The sequence below is a fragment of the Schistocerca gregaria genome, chromosome 1 (assembly GCF_023897955.1).
Source record: "Schistocerca gregaria isolate iqSchGreg1 chromosome 1, iqSchGreg1.2, whole genome shotgun sequence".
NCBI lineage: Eukaryota > Metazoa > Arthropoda > Insecta > Orthoptera > Acrididae > Schistocerca > Schistocerca gregaria.
The window spans coordinates 1,143,602,397-1,143,624,811 of record NC_064920.1 but is presented as its reverse complement, the minus strand read 5'-3'; the positions used below and the strand labels follow the sequence as shown (position 1 = coordinate 1,143,624,811).

Here is a 22,415-nt window from a genome sequence, read left to right as displayed (position 1 = left end):
CCGGTTTGCCTTGGTCGGGAGGAACCGGTATTCGCAGCTCGCGGAATCGTCTTCCGCCACAGCCGCAGACAGCCTGGAACATGGCTTCGGTGCGGACCCTGAGCCTGGCGTTGTCGCCGCTCTTGCTTCTGCTGCTGCTATTGCAGCCTGGATGCTACGACGCCGCCCCGTTCAGCCCGACGTACATCGACTGGAGCAGCTTCACCTGTGACCAGCTGAATGAAGACAACACGGACGAACTTGACGGATGTCGTTTCACCGATGTCAGCCCAGGGCAAGAAGAGGTACAGTGCACCATTAATTTATTCATATACTTACTCATAGCGTTACGTGAGTCCGATTAACTACTAAAGCCTTCTCGGTCGACGGACGAGTAGGTGTTTACGTTATAAAAGACAAATAACGTACAGGATCAACACCTGTACACTTTTTTTACAGTAAACTGTCGCTATGGTGATCTTCAAAACCGTAACGGCCATAATGGCACACACCTGAATATAAACTGCATCCTTAATTTCCAGGCAGGGAAGAAACATGGAAAGAGTGAAGTCCCGTTAGCGACTTAAAAATGTTGTTCAAAGCTGTTGACAATATACTCAGATTTAATCGATTTTTAGGTTGGTCCGGTAGAAACGGAACCTTTATAGGAACACTATCCGTCCGACTGTTACGAACCCTTTTCCTTGTTCAGAGGTGGCCGTATCAAGTTAACATTTATGCTACTAAGCCTATGGTCCCACGGCGATGTAAAAAATTTAAGCTTTTACGTCAGTGTAATAAAAAGATAGGGCGATTTATGTCACATATTTTTATACTCGCAAGCACACTAATCAAAGACTATAGGGTGCTTCCTCCCCTTTCATGCCTATCATTGAAATTATGCAAGAAGTAAAGTTTTACAGTGTAAATACAGGAAAAACTCCAAAGATTATTGATTTGTAATTGTAGCACACGAAAGAAAAAAATATATATTTCTTTACTTCTAATCCATCTGTCTCTATATCTATTAAGACTCCTCTTCCTCAGAAACCGGTAAGCATATCAAGTTGAATTTTTCACCTACTACGGTCCTTTCGCGTTGTAAAACACAAGCTTCTAACTTCATTATGAAAAAAAGATATGGTCTCTATGTCAGATAATTTTATAGTCACAAACTGACTCACTGAAACCCATAAGGTGCTCCCCGTTGACCTATAATCGTACACTTTGACAAGAAGCAAAGGGAAAAATCTGAAAATTGTTAATTTGTAGTTATATCACACGAAAGGAACAATTGTTTTTGATCACCTGTTATCCGACTGTCTCTGTTTCTCTCAGGAACAGAGCGATGTATCACGTTGAAACTTTTGCCACATACTAAAGTCTACGGTTCCTTGGCTGTGTAAAACATTTAAGCTTCTATGTCAATTCAATCAAAAGATACCGACATTTACGTCACAAATATTCATATCTTATCAATATACAAACAGATGACAGGGAAAAACCGTCGAAATCCTCTAATCCCGGGATGGACAAACTACCTGCGTACATAATTAAGTTTGTACGGAACTCCTGATGCACGACGTCCATTAGTGGTTATACGGATTTCTGTTTCGTTATGATATCGAGGGACATGAAAGGCAACAGTGGTTGGAAAGGGAGTGAGACAGGGCTGTAACCTATTCCCGATGTTATTCAATTTGTATATAGAGAGCAAGCAGTAAAGGAAACAAAACAACAATTCAGAGTAGGAACTAAAAACCATGGAGAAGAAATAAAAAGTTTGAGTTTCGTCGATGACATTGTAATTCTGTCAGAGACAGCAAAGGACCTGGAAGAGCATTTGAACGGGATGGACAGTGTCTTGAAAGGAGGATATAAGATGAACATCAACAAAAGCAAAACGAGGATAATGGAATGTACTCGAATGCAAAGAGAATTAGATTTGGAAATGAGATCCTTAAAGTGGTATATGAGTTTTGCTATTTAGGAAGCACAATAATTGATTGTGGTCAGAGAGGATATGAAAAATGTAGACTGGCAATGGCAAGGAAGTCTGAAGAACATTGAGTATAGATTTGTCAGGAAGTCTTTTCTGAAAGTATTTGTATGGATTGTAGCCATGGATGGAAGTGAAAATTGGTTCAAATGGCTCTGAGCACTATGGGACTTAACTTCTGAGGTCATCAGATCCTAGAACGTAGAACTACTTAAACCGAACTAACTTAAGTACATCAGACTAATCCATGACCGTGGCAACATTCGAACTCCCGACCGTATCTGTCGCGTGGGTTCAGACTGTAGCGCCTAGAACCACTCGGCCACCACGGAAGTGAAACATGGACGATAAATAGTTTAGACAAGAAGAGAACAGAAGCTTTTGAACTGTGGTGCTACAAAAGAATTTTGAAGATTAGGTGGATAGTTCACGTAACTAATGAGGAGGTAATGAACAGAACGGAGGAGAAGAGGAATTTCAAGCACAATTTACTAGACGAAGGGATCGGTAGGTAGAACATGTTCTGAGGCGTCAAGGGATCACCAGTTTAGTGTTGGAGGGCAGCGTGTAGGGTAAAACTCACATAGAGAGACCAAGAAATGAATACACTAAGCAGATTCAGAAGTATATAAGTTGCAGTAATTACTAGGAGTTGAAGAATCTAGCACAGGATAGAGTAGCATGGAGAGCTGCATGAAATCAGTCTCTGGACTGAAGACCACAACAACAACATCGATAAATGATTACTCTATAGGTGAAGGACACAGGAGGGGCTGGCTACTAATCACGACTGCGGCTGTTAACTTCTGTTGCTATTTATCTCAACACTGTCAGTATTTGCGTAACTCTCATCCAAAGTACGCTGGCCTCGCTAACATCGTACACGCAGTATTTCTTGAATCATACAGCCATATCCTTTCATTCGCCACTCAAAGCGGTGGAACGGGCTGTTTGAGATGCGCCCCATTAGGGAGTCTCGACCTTTTTCAGCCTGATTTGTAGGCAGGTTGGAAGTGGGGCAGAAGGAATCCCAGATAGGATTATATTGGGGAGGCGACTTACAGTTCTGTGGTTCGTCTGATTACCAATCGAAAGCTCCCGAAAACGTCGACTGGAATTGTAACATTGTGAATATTTTAATTTACTTCTTGGATATTGGTATCAAATGTACCAGGCAAAAATTAAAGTTTAGTATGTGTATGTGTGTGCGTACTTGTGCTTGTGTGTATGTGTATGTGTGTGTGTGTTTATGTGTGTGTGGGTGTGTGTGTGTGTGGTGTGTGTGTGTGTGTGTGTGTGTGTGTGTGTGTGTGTGTGTGTGCCAAATTTAAAAATCCCCAAGACTGGCAAAGTATTGCCACATTTAGAAATATAGAGCGTACTTCAATGCGATTTGCTTTTAATAATTTCCACAACGAAATTCTGTCTCGAAATCCGGAAGAAAACCACAGAGATTCTGGTCAAACATAAAGCACACCAGTGGCAAGACGCAATTAGTACCATCACTGCGCGATAACAACGGTGCAGTCACTGATGACTGTGCCACTAATGCAGAGTTATTGAACACGGTTTTCCGAAACTCCTTCACCAAAGAAGACGAAGTAAATATTCTTGAATTCCAATGAAGAACAACTGCCAAGATGAGAAACATAGAAGTAGATATCTTCAGTGCAACAAAGCAGATTAAATCACTTAATAAAGCTAAGGCCTCCGGTCCAGATTGTATACCAGTCAGGTAAGGTTCCTTTCAGAGTATGCTGATACAATAGCTCCATATTTAGCTATTATATACTGTACAGCCGCTCACACGCAAAAAGACACGTACCTAAAAACTGGAAAATTGCCCAAGTTACACGAATACCCAAAAAGGAAAGTAGAAGTAATCCGATGAATTAAAGGCCCATATCATTGACGTCGATTTGCAGTAGGGTTCTGGAACGTATAATCTGTTCGAACATTATGAATTATCTCGAAGAAAAACTATTTATTGACACATAGTCACAAAATATCGTTCTTGCGAAACACAACTAGCTCCTTACATTCAATAAGTCATGGGTACTATCGACAGGGAATGTCAAATTGATTACATATTTTTAGGTTTCCAGAAGGCTTTCGACACTGTTCCTCAGAAGCGTCTTCTAGCCAAATTGCGAGCCTATGGAATGTCGTCTCAGCTGTGCGACTGGATTCGTTATTTCCTGTCAGAAAGGTCGCATTTCGTAGTAACAGACGGAAAGTGATCGAGTAAAAGAGAAGAGATATCCCTCTTCACGAAGGAAGTGTTCTAGGCCCTCTATTGTTCCTAATCTATATTAACGACATAGGAGACAATTTGAGTGGTCGTCTTAGATGGTTCGCAGACGATGCTGTCAATTACCATCTTTTCAAGTCATCAGATGACCAAAAAGAGTTACCAAATGATATAGATAAGATATCTGTCTGGTGCGAGACGTGTCAGTTGACCCTGAATAAAGAAAAGTCTGAAGTTATTCACATGAGTACTAAAAGAAATGCGCTAAATATCGATTGCGCGTTAAGTCACACAAATCTGAAGGCTGTAAATTCTTCTAAATACTTAGGAATTACGATTAAAAATAACCTACATTGGAACGATCACATAGATAATGTTGTGGGTAGAGCAAACCAAAGACTGCGAATCGTTGGCAGAACACTTAGAATGTGCATCAGGTGTGCTAAATAGACTGCTTACACCACGCTTGTCCGCCCTATTCTGCAGTATTGCTGTGATATGTGGGTTCCGCATAGGTCGAGACCGACAGATGACATCGCAAAAGTACAAAGAAGGGCAGCTCGTTTAGTATTATGGCGAAATAGGTGGGATAGGGACACAGATATAATAGGTGAATTGGATTGGCTGTCATTAAAACCAAGGCGTTTTTCGTTGCGGCGTGATCTTCTCGTAACATTTCGATCAGCAGTTTTCTCCTCCGATTGAGAAAAAAATTGTTGACATTCACCTATATAGAGAAAACATTATCACGATAAAGTAAGAGAAATCAGAGTCACACAGAAAAATTTAAGTGCTTGTTTTCCGGCGCGCCTTTCTAGAGTGGAACGTTAGAGAGACAGCTTGAAGGTGGTTCATTAAACCATCTGTCAGGCACTTTATTGTGAATAACAAAGTAATAACGTAGATATAGACGTAGAGACGGACAAGCGTTGTGTAGGCAGTCTCTTTCGTAGATCTATTAAGACACCTGCTATACACCGAGCGAGATGGCGCAGTGGTAAGGCACTTGACTCGCATTCGGGAGGACGACGGTTCAACCCCGCGTCCGGCCAACATGATTTAGGTTTTCCGTGATTTCCCTAAATCACTGCAGGCAAATGCCGGGATGGTTCCTCTGAAAGGGCACGGCCGACATCCTTCCGTAGACCGATGACCACGCTGTCTGGTCTTCTTCCCAAAACAACCAACCAACCAGACCTGTTACATTTTGTTGTGACAATAAAACGCAGTCTTCGCTTTCCTTTCCTCACAACATTTCCAATGTGTTGTTTTCAATTTGTTCGTAATAGTAATTCCTAGGTATTCATTTGAACTTATGGCCTTTAGATTTGACCGGTCTATCGTGTAACGTAAATTTAACGGACTCCTTTTAGCATTCATGTGTATTTAGGTCAATTGCCCACTTTCGTACTATACAGATATCTTTTCTAAATATTTTTGCAATTGGTTTTGATGACTTTACTAGAAAATGAACGACAGCATCATCTACAAACAATGTATTACGACAGTCCAGATTGTGGATAAGGAATAGTAGAAGGCCTATAACATTACCTTGAGGAACGCCAGAAATCACTTCTGTTTTACTCGAAGACTTTCAGTCAATTAATTACTGCTTGAGTATATGAATTACGTTGCCAGTGGAGAGTTGCCACCTAGGTAAGATCAGGAGGCCAATCATCACACGAGTAGCAGAAGTGACGCAATGTGCGATTACCGCAGCACACTAAGTAGGCGTTGGGGGAATACCACCGTAACGGTGAAAAACATGTCAAGCTCCAAGAAGCCCCTTGTGCTGGCGGAAGAATCATGAGCACGTCGGGGAAGAACCGGTACGGCCCACGGACGCCACAATCTAAGCCAGCGGCCTCTCACACACGGAAAATCGCGCCCTTGCAAAGTGAGGTTCACAGAGTGTTTGCACGATGCATCAGTCCAACTTGGCTTAATTCACCTCAACTCAGCTTGTATGGTGAAGCTGCCTTTGCGCACTGCCCGGTATCATGATAGACGGCTTATTTATCACTGATATCGGTAAGGGCAAGACAGTTATTAGAATAATCGAATAACCTGCTCCGAAAAAAACAAAGATTTCTGAAAGTCCATTTAAACCGCAGTGGGAACTTCCTTATTTTTTGTTAGGTGTGACAATAAAGTCAAATTTCTGATCTATGGTACAGTAATCGCGTGTTTGACAAAATCGTCGACAGAGAAGTATAGTGAAATCATAGGGGACACCAGAGAGATGGAATTAAAGAGGTTGCAATGTGTTGCAGAAGAGAATTTTGTTTAAAGGTCCTGTGAAGCAAATCTAAGTCTGTTTACATTCCTCTCAAATATTTGTTAGTTTCCGTTTTGGTTTGTATTATTCTCAACATAATATTTTCCCTCTAATTTAGGCCGAAGAAGATGAAGGTGCTGCGAAAGAACTCTTAGAGGTAGTTATGAAGTTGCTATACGTTTAGCAAGAGCTGGAAAGCTGTTTATGGAAGGACCTTTAATAGATTTTTTTAGGCCGTAGTAGAGATAATGAATCACACACTAGCTCCCGCATACAGCAGAACATAACTTTCTAGTATGACAGTATCTACTCGAATTAGCGACATTGCAAGGAATTTGCACGAACAGTTGGCAGCCAGAATTGAAAACCTCCTAGCCTACTCCTTCGCAACTTGATGAGTACAAGAATATTAGCGACACGCCGCAGCCGTTCCTTCGCGTGGCGTGAAAGACGATCTACATGTGGCGGTATAGATCCTCGTTACGATTCCGATGCAGGATACTGCCACTGGACGGATATTTGACCACAGGTTGATATGGCATGTGAGGAACAGGATTCACATGGGGAAAGCTGTTTTCCGTAACCACAGACGGGACGCCAGCAGTGCGCGATAAAGTGAAAGGATTTATTGTCCATCTGCGGAGAAAACTTAACATGCCCGATTTACCTTACATACGTATTTTTTTCCGCACAAAGTGGTCTTTTGTGTGAATGCGGTTTTCGGATCGTGAGAATGTAGTGGTGGTTTTCGTCAACCATATTCGTCCTCACGGGCTCATTCATAGTCAGTTCAAAGAATATTTGATTTCATTTGAAAATGAATATTCAGATATACCTCATCATGCTAAGCTACGCTGGTTTAGCAAAGGAAAATAAATTTCTCGAGTTACACGATTACGCCACGTCGTGGTTCAGTTTTTGGGGAACAAAGAATGTCGGATGCCACTTCTGCTTAACACTGAGTAGGTAGCTAATTTAGGCTTTTGTAAATATTATGGCTGTTCCAAAAGGTTTATGTCTGAAACTCCCTGAGTCAACAAATGGGGACGTTTGCAAGACAATAACCATCTGCACGAACAGTTCGACGACGACGACGACGACGTTTGCGGCAGCATGGACTATCAGCTCGGAGACCATGGCTGCGGTTACCCTTGCATCTCAGACAGGAGCGCCTGCGATGGTGTACTCAACGACGAACCTGAGTGCACGGATGCCAAAACGTCATATTTTCGGATGAATCCACGTTCTGTTTACAGCATCATGATGGTCGCATCCGTGTTTGGCGACTTCGTGGTGAACGCACATTGCAAGCGTGTATTCGTCATCGCCATACTGACGTATCACTTGGCGTGATTGTATGGGGTGCCATTGGTTAAAGGTCTCGGTCACCTCTTCTTCGCACTGACGGCACTTTGACCAGTGGCCGTTACATTTCAGATGAATTACGACCCTTCATTCGATCCCTGCGAAACCCTACATTTCAGCAGAATAATGCACGACCACATGTTGCAGGTCCTGTACGGGCCTTTCTGGATACAGAAAATATTCAACTGCTGCCCTGGCCAGCACATTCTCCAGATCTCTCACCAAGTGAAAACGTCTGGTCAACGATTACCGAGCAACTGGTTCGTCACAATACGCCAGTCTCAACCCTTGATGAAACGCGGTATCGTGTTGAAACTGCATTGGTAACTGTACCTGTACACTCCATCCAAGCTCTGTTTGACTCAAAGCTCGGGCGTATAAAGGCCGTTATTAAGGCCAGATGAGGTTGTTCTGGGTACTGATTTCTCAGGATCTATGCACCCAAATTGCGTGAAAATGTAATCACATGTCAGTTATAGTATAGTATATTTGTCCAATGAATACCCGTTTACCATCTGCATTTCTTCTTGGTGTAGAAATTTTAATTGCCAGTAGTGTAGTACTTCATTTATCAACGTTCGGAAATGTTTTTGTTAGAGGGAATTACTAACTTGCAGCCAGAAGTTGGTATGTTTTTAAAACCCTTTCGAATAGCAATTGAAATTACGCCTCACGATTTACGTTTCGAACTAATCAGTTTGCAAACCAAAAAGCACCGAAGTTTGTTTTACAGTACCAAAGGTTTTCTCGACTTCAACGTTCATTTTTCGAACGAAGAACCTTCTAAGCTGCACAAAGACGAAGCTAAGATGATTTCTGTGTTTGGTTCCACATGTGCCTGTGAAAGTTCTTCTAATTGATTGTATGAAAACTATATTTCGTGTAACTATTTCTGATTATAATGTAATAAATGCTCTAATAATTGCTGTCAACAGACCCCTTGTTCCACATCTTAGTAGTATAACTGCAAATAAAAAAGGAGAAAACAGAAAACTTGATTTTTTGTTGAAAACAATATTAAATTTATTGTTATTATTTATCTCTTTTGCACCGGTAATGTTGTTCCACCAAATTATGCTCTCCATCAACTGAATAGAAACATCTGGCAATGATGAAAAAACAGAGGCGAGGTATTGGAGAAAATCAAGAAGGCGGAGCGAGTGAGGAAGGGAAGCGCCAATGCGTAAAGTCCAGGAAAGGGGGGGGGGGGGGGGAGGTTGCACTGTTGTCAATACGGCGAAACCGTCTCCTGCACTCACTGCATTGCGCGATGCACTCGTGGAACCACCAAGAGAGGTCCTGGCCTAAACAAAAACCTATAGACGGACTGTCAGTATATCTCCGATCACACCAGGGGGAAGACATGTGCACCATTAGCCAATCGCTGATTTCCAGACTGTCGAAAGTTTTGTACTAGGCGGATATCTACGATTAACTTCCTTCCTGATTTATAAATTTCCTTATAATTTTTCCGTTATATTCTAGGGTCAAGAAGTTTCCATGTTTGACGTATTGACACCGAGTGACAGGAATAATTAAAAGCACCTTTCATCTTCCGAAACAATACTTGCCCTGAGGAAATTCGTTGTAATACGGGCGAAACGTTGGTTTTGTACTTTTAATGAAATTATTTTATATAGTGACACAGTACAATACACAGAAGTATTTAAACCATTAAGGCGGGTCTTAACTTGAATACTTTTGTCCAGAGTGTCGGGTCACCGTATGTAACAAACCCAACATTCACTCACGAAACAAAACATTGTTAACCGTCACTGTGAGATTGTTTGTAATTATTGCAAAGCATTTCCGAGGAAATTTCCATCTTCATTTGGCATATTATTTTAACATTAATCTCGGTCTCATCAGTGTGATATAAATTCTTTGAAAAACGTGGAAGCATCTTTAGATTCAGTATTAAGGTTAGGGTAGCAACCTGCATGCAGCAACTTGTTTATACACTTGTTATCGCAGGACGAATATCATTTTTTACTTCAGGTCATCGTCAGAAGGGACGGACTGTGGTATGCGTGAAAGAAGCAATGTAATTCTTGAATTTTAATATTCTCACAAACGTTAATGGACATTACCGCCATATGAATACTGTATATGACTCGACCTACCTATAATCTTATTTGCGCTTAGCTTTCAAAGCTAGTTTTAATGGCTATAGTCGACTTTGTAGCGTTCGGCCACAAGTTAGTTCAAAATAAATTATAATTTACACGTAGTAATAATTGACAAAGAAATGGAAGAAATAATTTTTGAATGTTTTCCTTTAGGTTAGCTGAAGACAACGAAATAATGGTTATAATTTCTACTCAACTTCTAATGAATCATTCAGTTCAGAGCTCGCACTGTTCCTTGGAAACCATTACCTGAATACTAAGCATATGCCTTGTAATGTTGATATTTCTTAGTGCTTTCCACATAAATCTTTTTTCATCCTCCTCAATTCTTATCGGTACATTTAATTTTGAACTTTCTTCTTCCTCTTATTTTCCGTTTTTCGCAAGTCGATGATGCACGTACGTGTAATGTTGTGTTGAAAACGTAAATTCTCAGAAATGAACTTCTCACGTTAAAATTTATGTAACAGATTGAGAGAATTCATTTGTGAAAAATGCTCTGTTTCCTTGTGCTGATGTGATTATTATACCCTCCTTCCTCCATTCGTTACTTGATAATTTGTTTCCAAATTAGGAGATTTTCTTTATATCGTCGTCATTTTGGTCCCCAATATCCAAATTCAGTTTTTCACTAATCTCACTACTACCGTCCCTGAACACAATCGACTCACTTTGTATATTTCATCCCATATTCTGATTTCTGTAGAACGTTCAATCTGTTTAACGTATCCCGTAATTCATTTTCTTCTTCATTTGAACCTTTCCTACTTTGGTATACTCAACTTTCACTAGTTTGCCTGCAAGAATATCCACAATTCGGTATTTTTTTTATGTGCAATCTAGCAGACGTTAAAAGAGCGGATGTCATAGTTAAGAAAATTTGATTGTGAAAATTAAGCTACGTTAAAATTTTAGTAATCACCATCTATAACATATTCCATTGAATTCACAAGTAATAACTTCTTGTATGTAATAAGCAACTGACGTGGTAGATGTCAGGATCGACATTTCCTCCAAATGTGTTTCGGTCGTTGAATTTAAAATCTGTAGTGGAAGATTACAGTGTGGTATTTGGGTGTACCGTTTACCGAGGGCCGAGCGAAGACACCTCTAACTGATACTTATATATATGTAGTGTCTGTTCTTTCAGACTTGTTCGAAAGAAAAGACACCATTGATGACTTGCAGCCGTTTAGAACGAAGTTTGAATTATATAAATACCGGGAATCGAACCTGGGATCTCCTGATTACATGGCAGACGCTCTATCCACCTGACTCACCGAGGGCACTATCCGCTGTGCCCTCGGTGGATCAGATGGATAGAACGTCTGCCATATAAGCAGGAGATTCCGGGCTCGAGTCCCGGTCGGGGCACACATTTTCACCTGCCCCTGTTGATACCTCTCAATGCCCGTGAGCAGCTGACGGTATTAAGACTATTCTAATTACCTCTAACTGAAGTCAGGCACCAGCCAAGGAGTGTATTCAGCCCCACAGCCTTGATTACTGGCAGCACTGTGCGATCTGGTGTTGTCGGAAGACAATCAGTTTCAGTTTCTCATCAGGTTACCTTCCATTCAGAAAGCTGTGACACTCAGCGACTGTTATATTAACTTGTAAATTATAGATTGCAGAAATCAGTCGCCCTTTTTAAATTTTTTAAAAAAAAATGTTATTGTGCAGATCTAGATTTCGGCTAGAAGCTAGCCATTGCCAATGCACTATTATTTTCGCTCAATGCATTGAGTATTCAATGAACTGTAGATGACGCCCGACCAACAGCCATTACATGCATTGAGCGTAAATAATAGTGCAATGAGATTATCTAGCTTCTAGGCGAAATCTAGATCTGCACAACGAAATTTAAAAAGGGCGACTGATCGCTGCAATCCATAATTTACAACCAGTTTCTCCGTCAGTAGATATTGGGCAAAGAGCACCGTGAAGTCGATCCGATGAAGACCATCCTCTTGCTTACAGTACGTCTTCAGCTAGTTCACAGACTGTGTGGAGCATCTAGGACATAGACTCACTACAGTGTCGTAATCAAGGAATAGAATGCTACTGCGGTGGATGCCGTCGATCCCAACCATCAACTCCTGACGAGAGCTGGGGAAATTGAGTATTTAAAGCGAGATAGAGGAGGCTATGAGACAAAGTTGGGTTAGTAATGACCGAATGTGTCCTCGTTATTCCACTACATTTACTAATGGGGCTGTTAACTGCTGTGTCGGCCCTTCGCATTGTGCTCTACCTGCAACATGCTTTATGGGCTAAGGAATGTGCTTGTCTAACTTCCTCTGGTTTTCCGTCCTCTTCTCCACTGAATGCGTATTCCTTACCCGGCCGGCTGTCGTCGACCTGACTCACTTCCGACATAATTTCGCGCTTCCTGCTTCCTCCTCTGTGCCTGGCACGACTCAGATTTACCCGAGAAATTTTTCCATATCTCTTCTCAACACCTTTGTAAATCTGCAGTCACATACTAGGGTTGCTCATGGAGGTCACATTTAAGACTAACTAAACACTTGTTATGGCCTTTATATAATTATTACACTGATCCTGCACCAAGCACATTTTTATTTATTCGCAGAATACTGGGAACTTTCTAGCTGTTTACGAGTGACGTTGCTACGCAGAGATTAATACGATTTGCATTACAATGCTGGCCAAGTGCAAGAGATACATCTCACCAGGAGCTCGCCAGCAACGGATTTTAGTAACTTTTTTTATAGTTACGGTATGAGAATTCGGAAATCAAACATCAGTTGCCCGGAGTACTAGACGGAGCTCTGAAAAATTATCGAGAAAAACAGTTTCAAATTTTCCGAAGAACCTTATTTTACTAAAGATGATGGAACTGTGAAGTCGAGCTATGTGGCTGACTGTGGAGCACTGGGGAAAGGTAATTCCGTATGTAACTGATCGCTGCTTCGAATCTCACTGTGGCCTTTCACTCTTTCACTTTATGTTCAGTTCGGATACCTACATCATTTAAATGTAAAATTCATCAAATACCTGCTAATTAACATAATAATTAATAACTTTTGTGAAAAATATGTGACTTTCGGTTCTATTTGCATATTGCACATATTGAAAAGACATTTTTTAACTATCAGTATTTTATAAAAGACTACTATTAAATATTGTTTAAACTAAAAACATTAAAAATTTATTAACAACCTATTGTTCAATATCGATAATTAAGAGTCTATATTTTCAGTAGAAACTGGAATTTTGTGTACTATGTGTAATTAGAAACAAGATGTGCATTTTTTAATAAGAAATAGTGACTGAAAATATATTAATTACTTTATATTTGATGAATTTTGTATTTAAATGATACAGGTATTCGAACTGGTTGACAAAAATGAAATAAAGAAAATACTGTAATGAGACTGGAACCAGCGATCCAGCGCCCTTGTGTCATTTATCAGTTCCACACAATGAAGTCGAATAGAGGTGAAAACAGCTGCCCACCTTTAAGATTTCCAAAGTTTCTCTAAATCAATAACAACACTCAACTCTTAATGACCATTCAGATTATCATAAAAATTACAAACATTGGCCTGTTAGCAATACGGCGGAAGTACGCACATTACATGGGACTTTAAGTTTTACTTCATTGGTTTTGTACTGCTCGTGTCTGCCGGATCTTACAATATATCCTATAGGGTGTTATCCGGCCGGTCTCATTCAGCAGCCATGTTTCGTACATTCTGACAGCATCTTTCAGGTGTCCTCAATTTTATTATGACAACCCACATATGTGGTATGACCCTTAACGTTGATAACTGCCTTAAAGATGTCCATAATTGTCCATCTACATTAACAAAATACAACCATTAAAAACCTGAACATGCTGCCCTACTTAGCTATAGGTAGCTGCCTTCATATGGCTATGCGGCTTTTTGAAACACATCATCAGTCTTCAGCTTTTAATTGTTGTAATTTCCAAATAATTCGATTGTTTATTGAGTGCTGAGTGTTGTTAATGTTCCTCAAAATATCTCTTAGCTGTGGTTGCCCTGCCCAGAAGGTGTTTGTATCTCTAAATTTATGATAGTCAACGGTGTTAATAGATGTCAGTGACCACAATCCCTAAGCAGTTTGTGCTACTTAAGCTAGTTAAAACACCATCACTAAACTTTCACAGTGCAGAAAAGGTTAGATTACTGAATATCCTAGAAGAAGTGGACATATACACTCACATGCGTAACACATTTCTTAATGAACAGCAAGAGTTGCATAATAACAGGCATAAATGAATTTTAACAATGTTTCAGTCAGATTTCATGCAGCTGTTACTAGCATGTGTATCTAGTACAGCTTTCACAAGTCATGTTAGTTCGCCCTTAGCTCCAGGTCAGGTTGGCAACATTACTACTTAGTAAACACAGATTTTGTTACGTTTACGTCCCTATTACTCAGAGCGTTGTTCGTAACAGTTGGCTCAGTTTTATATCGTTATATGTTTTACCTTTCTATATTATTAGTCAAAAGATGATATTCAATGTACGCTGTGTGGGACTCACAGACCTATCTGCACTATCTCATCAACAGTTGTAACGCGGAATTCAACGCTAGATGTCACACGACCTGGGCAAGGTGGTATAAAAGAGATGTCGATTATTGTTTTGTCAACAGAGAACCAGTAACAGCAGCATGACCCGCTCAGGAGAGCTCAGTGACTTCTAAAGCGAAATGTAACATGTCCGTCAGGGACATTTCAATCATTCTAAAGCAGCCCAGTTAGGTTGTTGGTGATGTGAATCAAATGCAAACGCGAAGGAACAACGACCGCTATATCATGAGAAGGCAGACATTTCATTGTTGAGCAGAGAAAATCGAGAATTGCGGAAGGTAGTTGTAAATAATAGCATGAAATCAGCGAAAGAAATCACTTGTGAGTTCCAAAATGCAACCAGCAATGCAGCTAGCACAGTGATTTTACTTAGGTAGTTAAAAGGAATGGTGTATGATGGTCGATTAAGTACTTAAAACCCACACATTTCCGTAGCCATTCCTAACCCACGCTTGTCGCGAAGGATAGATCGCCTCCATCGGGCAACTGATGACTGGAAATGAGCCATTTGGAGTGACAATTCACGCTGTACCCTTTGACAATCCGATGCAAGAATAAGGGTTTGGCGTATGCCTTAAGAACGTTTCACACCGTCACGCATAACGCCGTGGCCATTTGTATTTCTTCCACCACACTTGTTACGTGGGATTTGTCTTATGCGTCTTTAACGAACGATACTTTTATCGCAATGTCACTTTTTAACCTGTGGCAGCAATCCTTCTGGAGTGGAATTCGGAATAATGGACGGATTTATACCACCATATGCTGTTAATTGGTAATGTTCGGTACTATGTGGCCGCATATGGTAACTTCATGTTGTTAAGTAGGTATCATTGCCCCCACCACCTGATGATGACAAAATGTTGAAACTGGAATTGTAATACATAAACAGTAAACTTTTTAGTACAACTTACTTGTCTCAACCAGCTGATCAGTTAGAAACGTGACAACCTGCTTTTCCTTTTTCAGGTTACCTGCAAGCTTGTTGCCAAACAAAGAGATGGCGATAACATTGTCACAACCTATCGCAAAGTGTTGCTTATCACACTGCAATTCCGCCTCATGGGAAACATGTCTGACCAACAAGACAACGTCTACTGTGCTTCATTTGCCACAATGAACATGGAAATAAGGTAAACTGGGGTATTTAGTTACAATATGTATTCATTAGAGCTGGATATCAGTACCAAAGAAGGAACATTTTACACTGAAAACAGTTTGATTTGTAGCAGTGTCTTCAAATATAAACACAGTTCTGTACAATGTAAATACTCTGTCAACATGGTTATGCACTGAAAATATCCCAGCTAAATCCTGGATGGAGATCAGTTGGAATTTGTGTCATATTCGTCACGAGATCATCCAAGAATATTTGATTCATCACTGATTCTTGCAGAACCTCGCACTGATGTTTAATTACAGGGAAATGAGTAAGTTGTGGAAGCTAGGAAAATTTTGACGCCACATTGTCTTGATCGACAAACGTCCAATGGTTAGTTACGGGTTTGGGAATAACTTCCTGCCGGTAACAGATTCTACACCATGAAATAAACACCATTACATAAAGGCAAAATTTTGTACATGGCTGCACGGATGGAGACCGTAAATAGTTACAATCGAAAGAAAAGAGCCCTCGGTGATTACGTTTAAAGAATTAACCGGGTTTCCTCAGAATTTAAATCAAAGAATGGTCTATAATATGGTCACAGAATTATGAGTGAAAACGTATGACACAAAAGATAAGTACAGTGACGGACTGGCAGTACTTATATGTAGTTTATAAAATAGTAAATATGCCAAAAGGGCATTAGTCACAAAGATATTTACGATAAAGAAATTGCGATGGCTAGCTACTAAGTGCTCCTGGTTACTTGCGTGGTGCAGGTTGCAAAAAGGACTGAGGTTCCCGCGTTAACAAATGCGGCCAGGTGAACATGGCACTGCAACGAGCACGTCACCTAGTAGCCGTAGATACAATTAGGCTACTTCACATTGAATATGGGCAGAAATGATTATAAATAAACAGTATTTGGTACGTAAAGGAAAGAAATATTTGTTTGATAGTAGCATACGACATAACACTTTGTCTGTCTTATAACAGTAAGATAAAACATGAAAACAGAATTATAAAAATGTAGATAGGAAGTGAATGACAACTTATAGAAAGCAATGTTGACGTGAAATACAGCCAAAAAACATTTGATAAGCAAAAAAAAAAAAAAAAAACATAGGACTACCTTAAAAGGAAAAGAACGTTTCGGCAACCTGCACAAGGGGACTCGAAGTCAGATATTGAGTAACGGCTTTATACCGTTGAAAAATTTTTGTTATGTAGCTGTAGCTGTTCGTCAAGGATGGGGCTATCCTTTCGAACAAAATGCTTGAAAATCTCTAATTCTTCTAGAATATCTAGTCTACGCCCTTTCTTCTCGGTGTGCAAAATGTTTCTATCGCAGACGGCTTAGGTGAATGACCTGTTATTAGAAGATGGTCGGCAAAAGACGAATTTTAGGGGCTAGTGTCGGTTTTTATTAGCAGGTGTTCTTTATATCTGGTAGTGAAGGCACGTCCAGTTTGTCCTATATAGTAGGAGGACAAGTATCGCAGACAATTTTGTAGATTCCCGAATTTTCTAAAGGGGAACGAATAGAAACTAGATTATGAATGAAGTTTATTTTCTTTTCAAATAGTTATTAGTAGAGAAAGCAAGGTCGCAAACGCAAATCATTCGAAAAATACGTTAGATCTGATAAGAGACAGGCCTCACGAAAGGAAAGAAGTGTTTTCCTTTTTAGTTAGACCCAATAACAGAAGTGCCTAGCTTAGTAATTCTTTTAGTAGTTTTCTCTTTAAGGACTTCATCTACTATGTTACGTTTATACTCGTTGTTAACTGCTATTGTTTTAAGTAAACTGATTTCGTTGTTCAACTTTTCTTTAGAAAGTGGAATGGAGATGGCTCGGTAAACAGCAGCATGAAAGAAGGCTTTTTTATGCGATTGTGGATGAGTAAAAGATGCCGGTACGATATGTTTGATGTATGTTCTTTACGAAAAATATTGAAAGAAATTTTATTGGTTTCTATGGCAAGCATCAAATCATGGAAGTTTAATTGACGGGCCACGATTTCAAATGCGATAGTGAAATAAATTTTCTTTTGAAGATCATTGAATAGGTTAAAGATACGATCAACACCGTCAGCGGGTCCTTTGTACATGATTAGAAAATCATCAACGTATCTGGAATAAGAAAGAATGCCAAGTGACGCAGCCGGAAAACAATTTAAAAAATTTTCTTCTAGGGAGTTGATGAAAATATCAGCAAGGCTACCAGGTAAGGGATTTCCCATAGCGAGATCGTCGGATTGCTCGTACAAATGTCCAATAAATTCGAAATAGTTGTACTTGATTACGACTGAGATTATATTCATGAAGTCTGTGAATTGTTCATCTGAAATATCTTTTTTGAAGAGACGTAAATTTTTTTCTAAAACTGTAAGCGTTTGATGTTCGGGGACGTTACTATGAAGATTTTTGATATAGAAAAAAACTGATTTGGTGTCTGAACTGCAATCTTAATCTTTTATTTTTTGGACTAAGGTGTGACTCTTTGGGACAGAAAAGTAATTCACAGAAATGAATGATTTTCTCAGAGTTCCATGCAGAAATTTGGCCAGATCATGGTATGCACTATTCATACTATTAGATATCGGGCGTATCGGATGATTAGGTTCATGTATTTTAAAGTGAGACCGACGTTTTGGGAGCTGAGGGTTCATGTTAATGAGCATTTCCTTCTGAATCGGTTTGATTAGGAAATTTGCGCTGTTGATGGCTGTCCTGACCTCTGGAGTCGGATCCTAGTGCAGTTCCGAAATATTATTTTCGTTAAAGAAACGTCTCGTCCAGCTTGCCAGGTAGAAATGTGATTGAAAAAGTGCTTGTAGATCTTAAAGTTGGTTTCGATAGTAAAAAGTTAGATAATGCTTGTCTAACTCCTATTCCTTATGACGTATCTAACATTTCCATGAAAAATAAAGCCCCTATTTATAACGTTTATCTTTGTGACTAATTCCCATTTGGCATATTTATTATTTTATAAATGACCTATAAGAACTGCCAGTCTTTCAGGATGATTGACTGCTTATATTCTGTATCATACGTTTTTATTCATAATCATGTGACCATGTTATAGACCATTCTTTGCTTTAAATTCTGAGGTAGACACTCCTAGCAGTGTTGAAACCTGGTTTATTTTTTTAAAAGTAGCGACCGAGGGCTGTTTTCTTTCAGTTGTAACCACTATATACGATAGTTACATATAGCTAAGAGGCTCAGTATTATGGTTAAATGTGAAGAAAGAACCCACCTGGTAACTGTTATATGACCTTCCGTGAAGGAGTAGCACCATGTTCCATTTGTTGAAATAAGATACTCCCATTTGAATTTTTTTCGTACTCTATTCACAATATCTATTAATAGTGCCTTCCAATCAACATAGAAGTTCATAGGTACGTGGTGTGGCGGGTAAGATGGGTAGTCTCAGACAAACTCTAGTAAATATTTCGAGATGCTGTTTATGATAAGTCTCAGTAGGCAGCATGGTGAATTTTACGAATTGTGCAAGTAATTTTTGACGGTTATAGCTGCCGAATTACAGCATCTACATTCTTGTCATTGGATATGTGTATGTTTCTTTATGGCAGTGGGAAGAGCTTCCGAAGGACAAATCAAATAATTAACAGGCATGAAATGTTGCGAAATTGTATCGGTACAACAGCGTCGATAACCAGTGTTCCGCGGCGAGGTGAAGGGATCTCACAAATATTTGCCCTCCTGTACCAAACGTAAGCCAACGACTAGCTCATGTACCTCTTGGGTGTTTACCTGTGTGTCTGAATATCATTAGTCTCTGTGATCCATTGTATACAGCAAGTAGACAGCTTCCTCATGCAGTTGTTGTGACTTTCACGATATATTCTGTACAATGGTTATAAAAGTGTCTGTGGTTTTCGTTCACAGTGAATGTCGCCAGATTGTTAGGGCAGTGTATTTTCAAAAGTATCCTGATCGTACTAAGTCTTCGCGATTTGAATTACAACTGTAACAAATAATGAAACTGCAAGTGTGAAGAAAAATTTACAAAGAAAAAGAAGAACAGCTACTGATGAAATTATGACTACCTTCATATTATCGGCGATAACTCACGATCCACATGTTACTGTGGTTCAAACTGAATGTGCAGGTAGGATCAGCAAAAGGAGTGTTCCGCTAAGACTACATTAAAGCAAATTAAAGTACTCGATGTACTGCTCTGTTTATGCTTGATATTAGTATGTTTGCTTCTAAAAGTACTGATACTCATGACATATTCTACACAGTCTTTAAGTAATGACAAAAGTAATGTTGTGTCTCACACCGTTTTAACCCTTACCCATGAAGATGTTCAATGACTGAAAGTGGTCGATATTTGCTTTCACAGTAAAAACAGCTGATGGCGAAACAAGCATTTTATAAATTATTTATGCTTTCTTTACAGATATGTCATTTGGTTCTCTTTCAAATTATGATGTCCGCTATCGCATTTGACATAAGTGATTGATCACTTTTAAATTAGCACAGTTTTATAACAGCACTTGCAATCAACATTTAAATGAAGATACTGGAAAAATAGTAAAATATTCATTAAAAGTAGGACAAAATATGAGGCACTGATGCTGTGTTCATTTGATGTGTACATGTGATGAATACGATATCCTGAAAAAGATTTACATAACGAAGAAGATATAAAAGACATCTTAAATCAACAAATAATATAGATATAGGTACATAACTTTCAGGGACGATCGCTATAGCGCAATGCTATCATGTGCGATATGATTGGTTCATATCACATGAAGCGATTAAAATTTGTTAATTCAAAAATTCATTGATTAAATGTTTATTGACTGTGAAATATTAACTTCAGTAGCTTTAATGATATTGAAATATAGTCTCGTCATTGATACGCCTCGTTTATCTGAGATCACATATGTATTCAGATATACATTACTAGTTGGCTGTCAGTTACTGTTTAGTCTCAAAGAGCTGTAGCCTGGCCATTTTTTTTATGTTCTCTGACCCTCAGCCATTTGTTGGTGCATCTTCTCCACGAAAGCCGTGCGAGAAACGAACATCCAGATTCCCGGTTTCTGGATTTCTCCCCATTTCCGGAGGCGCTGCTAGTCTATGTACGTGGACTCGATCGTACCGATCGCCTTGGCGGAAGTCGCAGCTGCCGCGGCGTGGCCCAAGACCTGAGTCCACTAGCTTTATAGCCGTACAACAAATTTATCGTGCCTCGTACCAGTACTGGAAGGACGATTAGCCTGCCTAAAGATGCGTGTAGTTACAGTAAATAGCCGAATGCAGGCTCTGAACTAGTGGTTCCTACGGTTCTGCGACCCTGAAGGCTCATGATTCATCGACTTTCACCATAGCGAGTTGGGGAGTCGTGTTCCACTTAATCGGTTAGGGGACTATAACACACAGGAGGCAGCTATAGGGGTAGCGCGGAGTTGTGTGGAATGTGAAGGGGGTTTATAGGTTAGAGCGTATCTACGAAGTACAGAAACTGCATCAGTCTGGTACGGTGCGGGGTAAAAACAGGGTAGGGGTAAGCCTGCCAACAATCGTTGTTGCAGTTGTATCCGTGTTGCGAAAGAAATTGTTCCCTTCATTGGCTTTGGGCAGAAGTTGTACTTGAAAATCGGAATACCGGTTGATCAAAAAGTCAGTATAAATTTGAAAACTTAATAAACCACGGAATAATGTAGGTAGAGAGGCACAAATGAACACACATCCTTGGAATGACATGGGGGTTTATTAGTACCACCCCATATTGCTAGACGCGTGAAAGATCTCTTGCGCCCGTGTTTCGGTGATGATCGTGTGCTCAGGCGCCACTTTCGTCATTCTTGGCCTCCCAGGTCCCCTCAGTCCGTGCGATTATTGGCTTTGGGGTTATCTGAAGTCGCAAGTGTATCATGATCGACCGACATCTCTAGGGATGCTGAAAGACAACATTCGACGCCAATGCCTCACCATAACTCCGGACATGCTTTACAGTGCTGTTCACAACATTATTCCTCGACTGCAGCTATTGTTGAGGAATGATGGTGGACATATTGAGCGTTTCCTGTAAAGAATATCATCTTTGCTTTGTCTTACTTTATTATGCTAATAATTGCTATTCTGATCACATAAAGCGCCATCTGTCGGAAATTTTTTGAACTTTTGTATTTTGTTTTGGTTCTAATAAAACCCCATGTCATTCCAAGCATTTGTGTCAATTGGTACCTCTCTATCTACATTAATCCGTGATTTATTCAGTTTTCAAATGTATACTCACTTTTTGATCACCCGGTAAATTCATAATTGGTACCTTTTACTGACCACTCAGCAGAGATAACACAGCTGCTGAACGATTCAAACTGAACTTGAATCTCATTATAAATAGGTGCATGCAAGTTTAAAGTCTATGGTGGGCATAAAACATGGTCCTATATTGTGTTAAATGCTTGCTCCAAAAATTATTTTGGTTAATAAGTTCATGAGCCCACTCTAATAGTAAATAGTTAAGAGAATAAGCTTGACCTATTAGCATCAAATAATCCAGAGAATCGTGACAGGTATTGATACCCGTCTCTGCAAGGTCGTTGCAGCGATTCTGAATACCATAATATCTAAGTCCAAAGACAAAATTCGCTAAGTATATCTGCACAGTCAGGTTAAATAAATGTGAGCACCGCCTATGTTCGAGGCGAGGCCTAGGAGAAAGACAGGCAGCGGC

At 39.8% G+C, this 22,415-nt stretch overlaps 1 protein-coding gene across 1 annotated transcript in view; it reads left to right on the top strand.

Annotated features, from left to right (window-relative positions):
• Positions 1–70: 70 nt before the first annotated feature.
• The window catches only part of LOC126284043 (toll-like receptor 2), a 143,290-nt gene continuing 120,945 nt past the window's right edge, over positions 71–22,415 (top strand). Inside the window, exons 1-2 of the mRNA XM_049982624.1 lie at positions 71–284; positions 15,556–15,719. Coding sequence (XP_049838581.1) covers positions 81–284; positions 15,556–15,719 — 368 coding nt within the window. The 5' untranslated portion in view covers positions 71–80. The remainder of the gene's footprint in view (positions 285–15,555; positions 15,720–22,415) is intronic.